The sequence below is a fragment of the Otolemur garnettii genome, unplaced genomic scaffold, assembly GCF_000181295.1.
Source record: "Otolemur garnettii isolate 467f Iridium unplaced genomic scaffold, OtoGar3 scaffold00013, whole genome shotgun sequence".
Lineage (NCBI taxonomy): Eukaryota > Metazoa > Chordata > Mammalia > Primates > Galagidae > Otolemur > Otolemur garnettii.
The window spans coordinates 20097221-20111308 of record NW_003852408.1 but is presented as its reverse complement, the minus strand read 5'-3'; the positions used below and the strand labels follow the sequence as shown (position 1 = coordinate 20111308).

Genomic DNA, 14088 nt, shown 5'->3' with positions numbered 1-14088 from the left:
ATGTAATAGATGCAGGAAAGACATGTGAAAAAATAAAATATTCTCACAATGCAACTGTGGCAATTTGGGGGAACTATTCTTGAACATTAATTTTGAGTCTGCTAAATCTGAAAACTCAGTAACAAGTAGACTGATGAAGTGTGACACAAAATAGATACTAAACCATATTTACTGAAATGAGAAGACATTTCTTAGAGGCTTATTCAAAATATTAATAAAATAGGTATGAGAAAAATAGGAGTGAAGAAAAATTAGTCTTGAAAATCATAACAAGAAATTTACAGGACATACCAGTGCATCAGGATCCATGGTGATTCACAAAATATTAGGCAATTTTTGGCAGTGGGGCTTAATTTTTTAGAGTGTTGGTGTAAATCTATGTCCAGTCCACATTAGGGTTAGGTCTGGAGACATATGATGATCATCATCATTGTTCAGGTGAGATGACTAAATTATTTATTACTTTAATTATACAGTTTTGGTATCTCAGTCTTTTTTTTTTTTTTTTTTTGAGACAGGGTCTCACTTTGTTGCCCTTGTTAGAGTGCTGTAGTGTCATAGCTCACAGCAACCTCAAACTCTTGGGCTCAGGCACTGCTCTTGTCTCAGCCTCCTGAGTAGCTGGGATTACAGATGCCTGCCACAATACCCAGCTATTTTTAGAGACGAGGTCTTGCTCTGGCTTAGACTGGTCTCGAACCTGTGAGCTTAGGCAATCCACTTGCCTCGGCCTCCCAGAGTGCTAGGATTACAGGCATGAGCCACCGTGCCTGGCCTTTAATTATACATTTTTAAAGTTTCCATATCTCTGAAATTATTTTTAAGTCTGTGACTTATAGTCAAGAAGTTACTTAAATATGTTAGTTTTAAAAGAACTCCCAGAGATATCTCGGCTTGCTCTTTAACAACCCATTACAGAAATTTCCTTCCCTGTGATCCATAACCTTCTTTACACAATTCACAGTCTTATGTTATGGATTAATTGAATTTTTCATTACTGTCCATAGTAAAGGGACAGAATAACTGCTTATGCCCTTCACAAACCTACTCAGAGAACATTACATAAGAAATTGTATTGTAGACTTTGGTTCTTTAGGATGAATACAATCATTTCTTTTTCTCAGAGATATGATTTTTGAAGCATAATCATCCTTGTGGTAGTCCTCTAAACTAAGTTTTCCACATTCTTCTTTAGATTAAGTTTAAGAATAAAATGGCTCATGAGTCTAATAAAGTATGGATGGCTCAATGATACATTTTTTCCTAAACTAAGTACAGAATAAGCACTCTTGTAGTAAAATAAATACTGCCTAAATTTTGAATGAAGACTGGGCATGGTGGCTCATGCCTGTAATCCTAGTATTGTGGGAGGCCCAGGTAGGCACATTGCTTGAGCTCAGGAGTTCGAGACCAGCCTGAGCAAGTGTGAGACTTGGTCTCTAAAAATAGCCTAGAGTTGTGGTGGGCACCTGTAGTCCCAGCTACTAGGGAGGCTGAGGCAAGAGGATCCCTTGAGTCCAAGAGTTTGAGGTTGCTGTGAGTAATAACACCACAGAACCCAACTCTAGGGCAACTTAGTGAGACTCTGTCTCAAGAAACAAACAAACAAACAAATATAAATAAATAAATAATAAATTTCAAATGAATTCTTATGGAGCAATGTTGAGCTCTCGCCCATCCCAAATGTTGGTCCTCAAATAGTCTACTGAGAGATGACTCAATAACAGAGATAAATTGAAAATTTTTCTAAATAAAGATGAATGTGATATTTTGGAATGATGAATTCATACTGACATAATTATTAAGAAAAAGCCTGTATCATGGAAATCAGAGGGAAGTCTAAAAATTAATAACCATTTTCTCTGGAAGACTAGATAGACAGTACTTATACAAGGAGACTTTCTGGGTCTATAGCCCTTTCATTTGACTCTCATAGCTCCATTCTTCTTTGCTATAGTATTTAACATACTGCTTTATTTATTTATTTACTTTATGATCCTGACATTGGGACCACTTATCATACTGCTTTAGATTACAGCTTACAAGTTCTTGTCTCCCGCCCCTTTTTTACACTGCCCTTACACTGCCATAACAGTTAAATAGTTAAATGTGAATAAGAACGTGTTAGCTTTCCCCAACCAAGATTTGAACTTCATACACACATATCTGTACATGATTCCTCTTCCCAGATTCTTCTCTCAAGTGCCCCTCAGACATCACTTCCCTATGGCCTTCCCTGCTACCCCACATTCCATCTCAAGGTGGAATTAGTTTCTTCTTCATTTGAGTTCCTATAGTAATGTATGCATATTTGTACTATATCTATTATATCTATTATTTACTCTAATTACTTTTGTATCTCTCTATTCTAGGCTATGCAATATTCTAGAACTACTCCATATCTTATAAGTCTGTTTAAATGTATTAACTGGGGAATAAATGTTTATGACAATTGGATTTTATAGTATTTTATCCCTACCACTAAACTTTAAGCATCTTGAGAGCAGAATATTAAATATGTTTCTCCATAGCATCCTATAAATACCGATTGAATGGATGGATAAGCAAACGATAACCTAACAAAACATCCACACAAGGTGCTAAATCATACTGCACAGCCCCAGATGCCTTCAGGCTTACCGGTCCATGGCAGGTGAGGACGCCATCTTCCATTTTCTCACACTGGGGATCACACTCCACACAGATGGAGCCGTTCTCAAACTCCCGAAATTCACTGTGAAAACATCAGCTGCATAAGAAGGTGTAAGCAAACAAGCTGTCAACTTAACAAATGAAGTAACATCTGCTTAAAGTCCTATTGGCAGAGTAAATTCTAGAGTTTGTTTCTCTACGTGCCAGGAGCATCAGAAACATTAAGTTCTCCATTAGGAGAAAAGATAAACGGCAGCCAGATGGCTCTCCTTGCCCTCCGCTGCGTTCAGTGAGAGACTCATTCTGGAAACCTCTCTCCTGCGAGAGAGATTCCAGCAGTCTCAAAAAAAATAAAAATAACCCCTCCCCCCAAAAAACAAACAAAAAACAAAATGAAGGAGTAACTTCTGATGACACAGCAGAACCAGTTTTACCTTTTCGAGTAAGGTCTCTCCCGATATAAAATTTTGCTCTTGGTGAAGTTTTAATTCCTAAACTCTTAACTAACTATTGTACTTTTCTTGTTGCTAAGTTACGTGAACGTTCCCTATCCTTGTCCTTCAAATCCCTAGACTCTGCAATTTATTTTTAGTGAAACTTCAAAAAACACTTTGATTCCTTTTCTTCTTTTAAAACATCTGCCTTGGAGAATTAGAGAAAATATATTTTTATAGTTTTTATATATTTTTATAGATTTTATTTTCTCAGATTATTGATCTCATATCATATCTTTTTCTAGTCTAAGTTCTTTTGAAGTAATTCTATATGGTATAAAATTTAAAAAAAAAAAACCAGTTTAAACATCCTAAAACTTTCTAATTGAGATCTCCTAGGTTATCCCTTTCCACATCCTTTCATTTTTATGGCTCTTTGTATATTACATGTTATCAATGTATAAATTTTCCTGTCAGTATCTGCTCCAAAATTTTCATTTCAGTAATTAAGCACCAGTTATCTACAACATGTTTAAACTGCCCCTTCTTACTAATATAGAGGAGGATGAAGTAGTGGATAAAGACAATTTAGAATGTCACTTATGAGTCATTAAAGTTGACTAAATATTTATAGCTGCTTTAGTATTTTGTGCCCTTGTATCCTCAGCTGCCAGTCTAAGCCAGTTGCATTATAGATGTGACCATTATGGATTAATTAGGTGATAAATTCAAATATATTTTTCCCTGTGGTAAAGTGCTCACTTTTTTCTCCTTTGAATACTACAGAGCTTTAATAAACAACAGAAGGCCAAAGGGTGCTGTGTTTGTTGGTTAGATTAATAATATATTTATTCCAAGCCAAAATAATTAAGTTTGGTTTTTCAAAATAAATAGCATAAGTAGAGGGTTGATTATGTATTTAAAACACATATATTTAGTTACATGTATTTTGTGTTTTTTAAAGTGAGATATTAATTATGGATTGAAATTTTTGTGAATTTTCTTTAGCTTAAAAATCCCAATTACATAAACACATGCTTTATAGATATGAACAGTATAATGTACTTAGCAGAGAAAGCTTCAATCTATAAAGGTCAAAATACCCTGGTATGGGATGGTAATTAAATTGTAAAGATAATCAAAAGCATTGTTTGTATAATGAAAGTATATTATAGTTATAGCAAAGCCTGGGATTATCAACTAATTACTAACTTTAGACAATAGTTCCTGGGTGATTAATGGGTTATGGTACTAAAGGAAGGTCATAAATTTTATGCTACTATAACACAGGTCATGCTTTCTTACTCTTCTCGAAAACCCACTTCCCCACACACAGAGTTGAGACATAAAATGTCATGAAAACCCCCAGAGACAGCCCACTGCACTTGTTTCCAGTGAATTCCATTTGGACGGCTCTTGCTCTGCTCCTTTCTGCTCTCAGAGAAGCTCCTCCTAGCAGACCTCTATTACCTCTTCTGCCCCTATTGTCACTGTCGTCACCATTGCTCTTTTTCTATTCTGTCACTTCCTAGTGATGCTACTGTGACTTTGCCAGTTTCCTTTTTAGCTGAATCTGATGTAACTAACTACAGTCTTGTTTTTGCTGTGATACATTTCTCACCGGTGGCTGATACATTTCTCACCGGTGGCTGCGTTACCACGGCTAATAATACGTTTTAGAGTAAATGCTCTGGAATCAAGTCTTTCCCATTTCCTCTCTCTCTCTCTCTCTTTTTTCCTTTTTTCTTTCTTTTCTTTTCTTTTTTTATATATTTATTTTTATTTTATTTTATTTTCATTTTTTGAGACAGTCTCCCACTGTTGTCCCAGGCTAGAGGGCTAGAGTGGCAGGGCCTCAGCCTCGCTCACAGCAACCTTATATGACTGAGTTCAAGGGATCCTCCTGATTCAACTTCCCTAGTAGCTGGTATTACAGGTACCTGCTAAAATGCCTGGCTAATTTTCCTATTTATTTAGTAAAGACAGGGTTTCACTTTTGCTCAGGCTGGTCTCCAATTCCTGAGCTCAAATGATCCTCCCACTTTGGCCTCCCAGAGTGCCAGGATTATAGGTGCGAGCCACCATGCCAGGCCGTCTTCCTCAAATTTAAATCCCAACACTATCTAGCCCAAGTTATGGTGGGAACCTGTAGTCCCAGCTACCTGGGAGGCTGAGGTAAGAGGATAGCTTGAGCCTAAGAATTTGAGGTTGCCATGAGCAATGATGTTACAGCATTCTACTGAGGGTGACAAAGTGAGACTCTGTCTCAAAAAAGAAAAGAAGGGCAGTGCCTGTGGCTCAAAGGAGTAGGGAGCTGGCCCCATATGCTGGAGGTGGTGGGTTCAAAACCAACCCTGGCCAAAAAAAATCGAAAAGAAAAGAAAAAAGAAATCCAAACACTAACACTGACATTTCTCAGCTTTACACACTTTTACTGCTCTAAACTTCAGTTTTCCATATATCTTCTGTAAAAGTAAAAACTAGTGTTTGATTGTGATGCTGTGATTATTATTTTAAATATAAAGTTGCCTATAAGGAACTTAGACTGGCACTCTTTCTGATGTTTCCATGTTGGACTTAGAGTTCCAGAAGAGTTTAAATCACTTGACAGTTAAGAGAAGTTTTAAACTTTCATCACAGTTACCTATCTTGTTCATTTTGATTGCTTGAGTATAATAGTTAAGAGTTGCTGAAAAACAGAGATTTTTACCTGGATTTGAATCCTAATCATCCAGGAATCAACTGACTTCTTTCTTTCCCTTCAAAAAGTCCTCTTTTTAGGACTTTTTTGTTTCCTAAGAGCCAAAATCTGTGTGTGTGTTTTCCACAGATTTTGGTAAATGTCATATTTATATTTGACTATTTTCAGCAGCTTTTAAGATGACTATTCTATTTAACCATTGAATCAACTCAGATTAACAGACAAGAAAGGAACTCTTGTCTATTAATATTATATTTGGGAGGGGAACTCTTAGACCTTATTATACATTTTCTCATGTGATCATCACAACTATCCTGTAAAGTTAACACCATTACTTTTTCCATTTTCAAATAAGAAAATTGAGTTTAGATTGTTGTGCAAAGTTGAACATTTCAACTAGATAGCGATGAGGTTGAGATTTCATTCTTCCTCAAAGCCTTCCTTAATCACTAGGCAATATTCAAAGAAACTAGCCCCTGCCACAAGATGGAAGGAATGCAAGAATTGAATTAGATTTTAGAAGATGCTTTCACCAGTTATCATTCAAACCACCCCTACAGTTATGATCTCTTAGGTCCCACTCCTGTTACAAAATACATTAAAAACTTCAAATCTATTTAAAAGAGTTGATTTAAAGATAAATATGGAAAACACTAAATATGAAAAGCAATTGGGTAATTCATGTTTAATTAAGAAGGCTGGATTTTTTCCTCTGGTTAGCTTTCATTGATATTTAGAAGAATGTTGTGTACATCCACATCTTTACAAATTTCTCATTTCTGACATGTTTAAGACTGAAATGTTAAAAAAAAATGGCATTCTGGGAAGGTAAGAGGATGAAAATCAGATACCCTGAGTTCTAGTATTGGTTTGATTCTTCTCCAGTGTTGTGTGATTTTAGCCCATGTTTAATTGCACTCATTCAGGTGATGCAGCTGTTAGGTAAAAGGACTTCTATAATCCATTCCCTCCTGACACCTTCATATATAAAACAAGTGCAGAAAGGCAAATTTTGCAAGTTTTCACTCATATGTGGGAGCTAAATAGAAAACAATCTGTCTCACGGAGAATAGAATGAAAGTTACTAGAGGCTGGGGAAAGTAGTCGGGAGGATAAAGTGGGGCTGGATGACGGGTATAAAAGATATAGTTAATTAGTATAATTACATATCCAGATTACCAAACTTTTTTTTGAAACAGTCTCCCTCTGTCACACTGGGTAGAGTACCATGGTGTCATAGCTCACAGCATCTCAAACTCTTGGGCTCAAGTGATCCTCATGCCCAAGTAGCTGGGTCTATAGGCACCTGCCATGACTCCCAACTAGTTTCTCTATTTTTAGTCAAGACAGGGCTCGTTCTTGGTCAGGCTGGTGTTGAACTCCTGATCTCAGGCAATCCACCCACCTCAGTCTCCCAGGGTGCCTGGATTACAGGTATGAGCCACTGCGCCTGGCCAGTAAACTTTTAATGTAACAAGTCACTTAATGAAATTAAAGCCTCTCACATTTCATTTGTAATGGTGTCAATTGCCGCACACACAAGCATGTTTTGATCTGAGACATTTTATGTACAGAAATATTCTTTCATGATACTGTGAATGGGCGTGAATGCAATTCAGTGAGACAGGCAGCTCATAATTTGCTATTCATTATCAAATTTACAAGTCAATTGTACCTTACAAAATTATAAGTTGTAATTTTCCTGAGAATGATTAAATCCTTGTTTAAAATCACTTTTATACTTGTGCTTCTAATTTTAATCTTTTCCCCTAAATTTCATTGAGGGAATTGAATTTTGTCATATTTCGAAGAAGAGATATATCAATATCATTATGATATTGGTTTTTATCCTTCTCATATAAAATGCAAAATTACAATGTTATTGGGGATAATGAATAGTTGTTAAAAATGTGACAGTTCATGAGGCACAGGAAGAAATGGAATAAAGAACTTCAAAACTATGCTTTACACACTATTGAAAATACTTTAGTGAGCAATATTAATAAAAACACGTCGCTTAGGAACAGCACTAAAAAAGTGCATTATCCCACTGATGGAGAACAAGAATGATGCATGAAGTGGTATCTCATGATAAAGTGATTTTTATGCACATATAAAATGTCATGCAACAAGGTATATACTAGGTTTTACAATTGGCAATGCCATTTTTGTACTATAACAGGATTTAAGATACTGGATTTAAATTCTTGCTTAGGTTATCTAGAAAGTGGCGGAACACTTTCAATAAAATTTCTTCAACTTGAAACCACGATGGTGGTTTTTCCATAAGGCTAAGCATTTGTCAAAGACATAGAAATGTGGGCCATTCTCAATACACAAAGAGATGTACAACCTGAGCAGGAAAAACATCAAATGCTACGCAGATGAAAATTAATAAAAAAGTATGGGAGAAAAATAAAACAAATTATTGGGACTTAAGGAAGGGAAGATTACTTATAACAAACTCCCTTCTAAGGAAAATTGGAATACGTTTTCCAATTTTGCTTAAGTATAAGTTGTTATTACAAATTCTCTATCTCAGCATATGTATTAAAAATGCAAATAAATGCTTGGTGCCTGTAGCACAGTAGTTAGGGCGCCAGCCACATACACCAAGGCTGGCAGGTTTGAAACTGTTGCAGAGCCAGCTGAGGCAATAATGATAACTGCAACAAAAAATAGTTGGGCATTGTAGGGGGCACCTGTAGTCCCAGCTACTAAAGAGGCTGAGGCAAAAGAATCACTTAAGCCCAAGTGTTTAAGGTTGCTGTGAGTTGTGATCCCACAGCACTCTACTGAGGGCGACATCGTGAGACTCTGTCTCAAAAAAGAAAAAAAAAATGTAAATACAGTATACATATATAGAAAGACTTGTCTTATGATTTTAAATAGAATTATTTCTTTTTAAGACAATTCTTGTATGTGTTGTTCCCTTTATACAACAAGAGCTCTCTTTAAAAATCTTGGCCTGCACACACATTATGAATTATTCTTATAATTTAAAAATCTAAGCTAAGCAGTCCTTTGCAGCTCGTGAGGGAAAGTCAACACTGGAAGAAGCCTTACCCGTCATAGAGGTTACAAGACTCTATGCAGACCCTTCCCCGGCTGAAGCGGCGGCAGGAGAGACACTGGTCTGGCCCAGAACCCCAACAGCCATCATTGGAACACAGATGGTTGCACACCATTCCTTCAGCAGCTGCAAAACACACCAAAGCAAAGGGAAAAAACAGCAGATCGGGTCAAAACGTACTGTTGTCCTAGGTAAAGCTCTTTCTGGAGACATCTGTCTTTCAAGGAAACGTTGGTTTTCTGCTCAATCACCACGCCTCACCTACCCCCAACTTTTCCCTATTACAGAGTTCTAATCCCTGTGTTTGTACAGTAATCTTGCATTTTTTCATAGGATTAGATGAAAGAAAATTTTCTGTAGAAAAACTATAGAAAGGAGAAGTGCTAGAAATTAACTCTACAAGATAAAAAAATAAACTGCTCCTATCCAAGCCAACACATTGCTTCTCCAACACACCAAATACTTTGCCTTCAATTCCATTCTGAGAATGTCGTGCAGAAATAGAAAAATAACACTCTCATGAAATTAAACAGCATTGAAGGAGGAAGATAAAAGGGAAATATATGGAAGGTAGGAAGGGAGAGTAGAATAGAAATGAAAGACAAATTTGCTATTGTTTCACTAAGCCCACTCTAATATTAGTCAAATTGGCATTTGTAAAGAAAAAAGCTTGAAAGAATATTCAATGAATTATGAGGAAGTATAAAGATAAATAGTAACAACATATTTTAATCTTATCTCTATTTTGGTTGTTGATGGGAAAACTGCCAAGGCATTTTTAAATTGCCACTTAAGGTTCACCTACTCTGTTCCCCTTTATACTGAATATCTTTTATTGGGTACATTATTATTTATCCTACATAATATAATTTTAGTGAAAGGATACTCGATGTTAAAAAAGAAGAGTCATAAAGATTTAAAGTATTATTCTGGGTATTTGAAAAGTTATTAGAGGCATTTGAGACACAACTGTATATCATTTTCATGAAATATTAACAATTATCAAGAAGATAAAAGCATCAAAATCTTTATCTTTCCATTAGTTACCAATTTTACATTCGAGATGTATGATTTTATGGCAAGAACATTTGTGAGTTGAATACATTAGTGTAACATAAGCAGGGAGTCCTATCTGTGAAATCTGGGAGAGTGAACTTCTCTAACTTATGCTTGAGAGTGAATTGCCTGCATCTGTGATACTGACTGGTTTTAAAACAGGGAAACAAATCTCTCAGTTCATTTTCTTTGTTATATATCCTGGGGCTATAAAAAGGCCCCTGTGTTAAACCATGCAATCTTTTTTCTCCTCAGAGCCAACTTAGACCTGTCGACAAATCTTTTCACTTTAAAACTAATTGAATAATCTCGTCCAGCATATTTTAAGAGAGAAGTGTGTGTGTGTGTGTGTGTGTGTAGTTGTAGCAGTTTAGTGTGTGTGTGTATAGTTGTAGCAGTTTAATTGAGATATATATGTCATATAATGTACTACCCATATATAAAGTGTCCTGTTTGGTAAATTTTGACATATGTATGCAGTTATGAAACACACCAACAATCTGGATTATGCATGTATCCATTACCTCCAAAAGATTCCTTGTGACCTTATGCAACCCCTCCTTCCCGTTTCATCCTCCTCAGAAGACCATTGGTCTTCTTTCTATTACTCACTGAACATTAATTTGCATTTCCTACAATTTTACATAATGGAATTATATAGCATGCACTCTCTTTTCATAGAATTTCTTTCCTCACATAATTGAGATTTGTCCATGTTGCTGTATTAAGAGTTCACTTTTATTACTGAGTATATTCTATTGTATGGATATACCCATTTTTTAACCCATTTATGTCCAGACATTTAGACTTGTTTCCTATCTGGGCTATTAAAAATTAATCCAGTATGAACATCTGTGCAAAAGTCTTTGGACATATACTTTCATATCCTTGGTTAAGTACTCAAATCAATATTCAGTGAAATGGCTAAATAACATGGTAGGTATAGGTCAAGAAGAAACCATCAAGTTGTTTTTCAAAGTAGTTGTACCATTCTACAGTTCCACCATCAGTGAACACAGTTTAGGATATGAAGTTTCCCTACTTCTTTGTCAACACTTGATATGGACATGCTGTTTAATTTTAACCTTCCTGGCAGGTGCAGTGGCTCATGCCTAAAATCTTAGCACTGTGGGAGGCTGAAGCTGGTGGATCCTTTAAGCTCAGAAGTTTCAGACCAGCCTGAACAAGAGCGAGGCCCCATCTCTACGCTGTGGTAGGCACCTGTAGACCCAGCTACTCAGGAGGCTGAGGCAAGAGGATCAGAATTGCTTGAGCCCAAGAGTTTGAGGTTGCTGTGAACTATGACGCCATAGCCAGGCAACACTCTACACAGGGCAACAGAGTGAGACACTGTCTGAAAAAAAAGTAACCTTTCTAACTCATGTGTAGTAGTTTTTCATTATATATATGGTATAGTGTCACCAAATCTCATGCCTATTTTATATTATATTGATTATTTTCATATTAAGATTCAGAGTTCCTTAAATATTCTGCAAATATTTTCTCTTAATCTTATTCTTGTTTTTCCATTAACACTGAATTTTGAAAGAAATAGATGTTATTTTAATAAAGTACACTTTATCAATTTTCCCTTTTTTGAATCATGTTGATTGAAAGTTTTGTTCTCTGCCATCTGAAAGCTCGAGACCCCTGGAGGCCAGTAGTGTAGTTCCACTCTACGAATGAGACTTGAGATCCAGACTGATGATAACATTCTAGTCCAGGTACAAAGGCCTGAGAACATAAGCACTGCTGGTGCATGTCTACCTCTGAGAGCAGAAAAGGATCAACATTATAGCTCAAGCAGTCAGGGAGGGAGAGTGAATTCTCTCGCCATCCCCTCTTTGTTCTCTTTAGGCCCTACATGCAGTGGATGCTACCCACCCACACCAGGGAGGGCAATCTGTTTCTCTTAGTTGACCAACTCAAATGCTAATCTCCACCAGAAACATCTTCACACACACACTCAGAATTAGTGTTTAACCAAGCATCTGTGCACCCTGTGATGTAGTTAATATGACACATACAATATACTATCATGGGTAGTACAAGGTACAATCAGGTTGTATTCATGTTTTACATGTGAATCCAATATTTCTAGTATTATTTGTTGAAAAGATTATCCTTTCTCCACCAAACCACCTTTGATATTTGTAAAAATATCAGTTGCCCATGAATTTGTGGGTCTATTTCTGGCTCTCTACTCTCTTCCATTGATGTGTTCATCTCCCATCATTTATAATTTTTGTTGATTTCACTTTTAATTTCTTGTGTTTTAATATTTGAAGTCCATGTCTTGAAGGCAGCATATATGTTAAGCTTTGCATGTTAAAATCTAATCTGACAATCTCTACCTTTTAATTAGGGTCTTAAACCATTTATATTTAATGTGATCATAGATATAACTGAATTATAATCATTCATCTTGAATTTTTTTTCCTCTTTGTTCTACCTCTTCTCATTCTTTTATTTTTCTGTCATGTTTTGGGTTAATTTTTTAAATTATTTTATTTTTCCTTTTTTGTATGTGTAGCTTATGAGCTACATAACTTTAAGGTTTATACTATACAAATTTTTAACTAAAATTTTACTCTGAAAAAATTTTATAACCTTGTATAATTATAATTAGTGATAGACCCCATGTAACCTTCACCCGCTATTGCCTAATAATAAGATATCACAAAAACATAATATAGTAACACAATCAGATTATTGACATGTAGTCAAGACACAGAATAAACAACAATTCTTAATGTTGTTCTAGTATCTTCAGATGGACTTGTCTCCCACCTTCACATCTACCCTACTCACTCAAATGCTCTTATTGCAACCACTAACTTGGTCTTCATATCTAAAATTTGGTCATTTTTATGAGTAGAATAACACATTATACAATTTTCCATAGTTTCTTCCAAAATAAATCCCCAGAGAGCTTTGTATATTAAAAGTTTGTTTATTTTTATTGCTAGAAGTAATTTATAGTATGGAAATACTATGCTTTGTTTAGCCATTCATCTGTGGAAGGTCACTAGGATCGTTTCCGTTTCGGCATTATTACAAATAGGTCTACTAAAAACATTTTTGTATGTGGATTTGTGTAAATTTTCTGCAATAAATTATTAAGTGTATAATTGCTAGGTTAGATGCAATAAATTATTAAGTGTATAATTGCTAGGTTACATAAAGTAGCACTTTTTGTAGAAGGTTACAAACCATTTCCTAGAGTGATTATACTGTTTTACATTTCCAGCAGCAGAATGTAAAAATTATTCTATTTCTGTGCATCTTCTCCATCATTTGATTTTGTCACTCTTTGTATTCTAATCATTCTGATGATGTAGTGTCATGTCGTTGTGGTTTTAATTTAAATTTCTTTAAGATAACTAACAATGTTGAACATCTTTCAATGTGTTTATTTTCCCTTTGTATATCTTCTTCAGAGAAATGTGAGAAATCTGTTTATATTTTTGCACATTTTAATCAGTTTTTTTTTCTTTTTTGCTATTTGGAGTTGAGAAGTCTCTATATATCCATCAATCCAATTTATTTAAAAATATTTCATCCTAATCTGCAGATTATATGTTCTCATCCTATTCTTTCCTTGTATTTTGAGACAGGGCCTCCTTCTCTGGCCTGGGCTGGAGTGCCACAGCATCATCGCAGCTCACAGAAAGCTCAAAGGCCTTGGCTCTTATATCCTCCCCTCAGGCTCCCAGAGTGCAAGGATTACAGGTGTGAGCCACCTATCTGGCACTTTCATCCTTTTAATCCAAAGTTTTATACAGAAAATATTTTTAATCTTGATGGAGCAGAAATGATCAACATTTCCTTTTATAGATCGTGCTTTGGTGGCAACTCTAAGTTCCCTTTGCCTTGCCTTAGATATGATATAATATCTCCTATTTTTTTTCCTGACAGTTTTATAGCTTTACATTTATGTCCATGCCATGTTTTTTGGTTAATGTTTGTGAAAGTTTTTAGATTTAGGTGAAGGTTCATATTTTTGCCCTATGGATGCCCACTTGCACCAGCACTATTTGTTTTTAAAGGCTATTTTCCACCATTAGATAGATATTGCATCTTTGTCAGAAAACTATCATGCATATTTGTGTGGGTTACATCTGAGTTGTCTATTCTGTTTTATTGTTCTACATATCTATCTGTCTATCTTT

The 14088-nt window shown here is 35.6% G+C and overlaps 1 protein-coding gene across 1 annotated transcript in view; it reads right to left on the bottom strand.

Annotated features, from left to right (window-relative positions):
* The window catches only part of ERBB4 (erb-b2 receptor tyrosine kinase 4), a gene marked incomplete at its 5' end in the record, with an annotated part of 720994 nt that overhangs the window by 270235 nt on the left and 436671 nt on the right, over positions 1-14088 (bottom strand). The window contains 2 exons of the mRNA XM_023510372.1: positions 2641-2734; positions 8854-8986. Of these exons, the coding sequence (XP_023366140.1) occupies positions 2641-2734; positions 8854-8986 (227 nt within the window). The remainder of the gene's footprint in view (positions 1-2640; positions 2735-8853; positions 8987-14088) is intronic.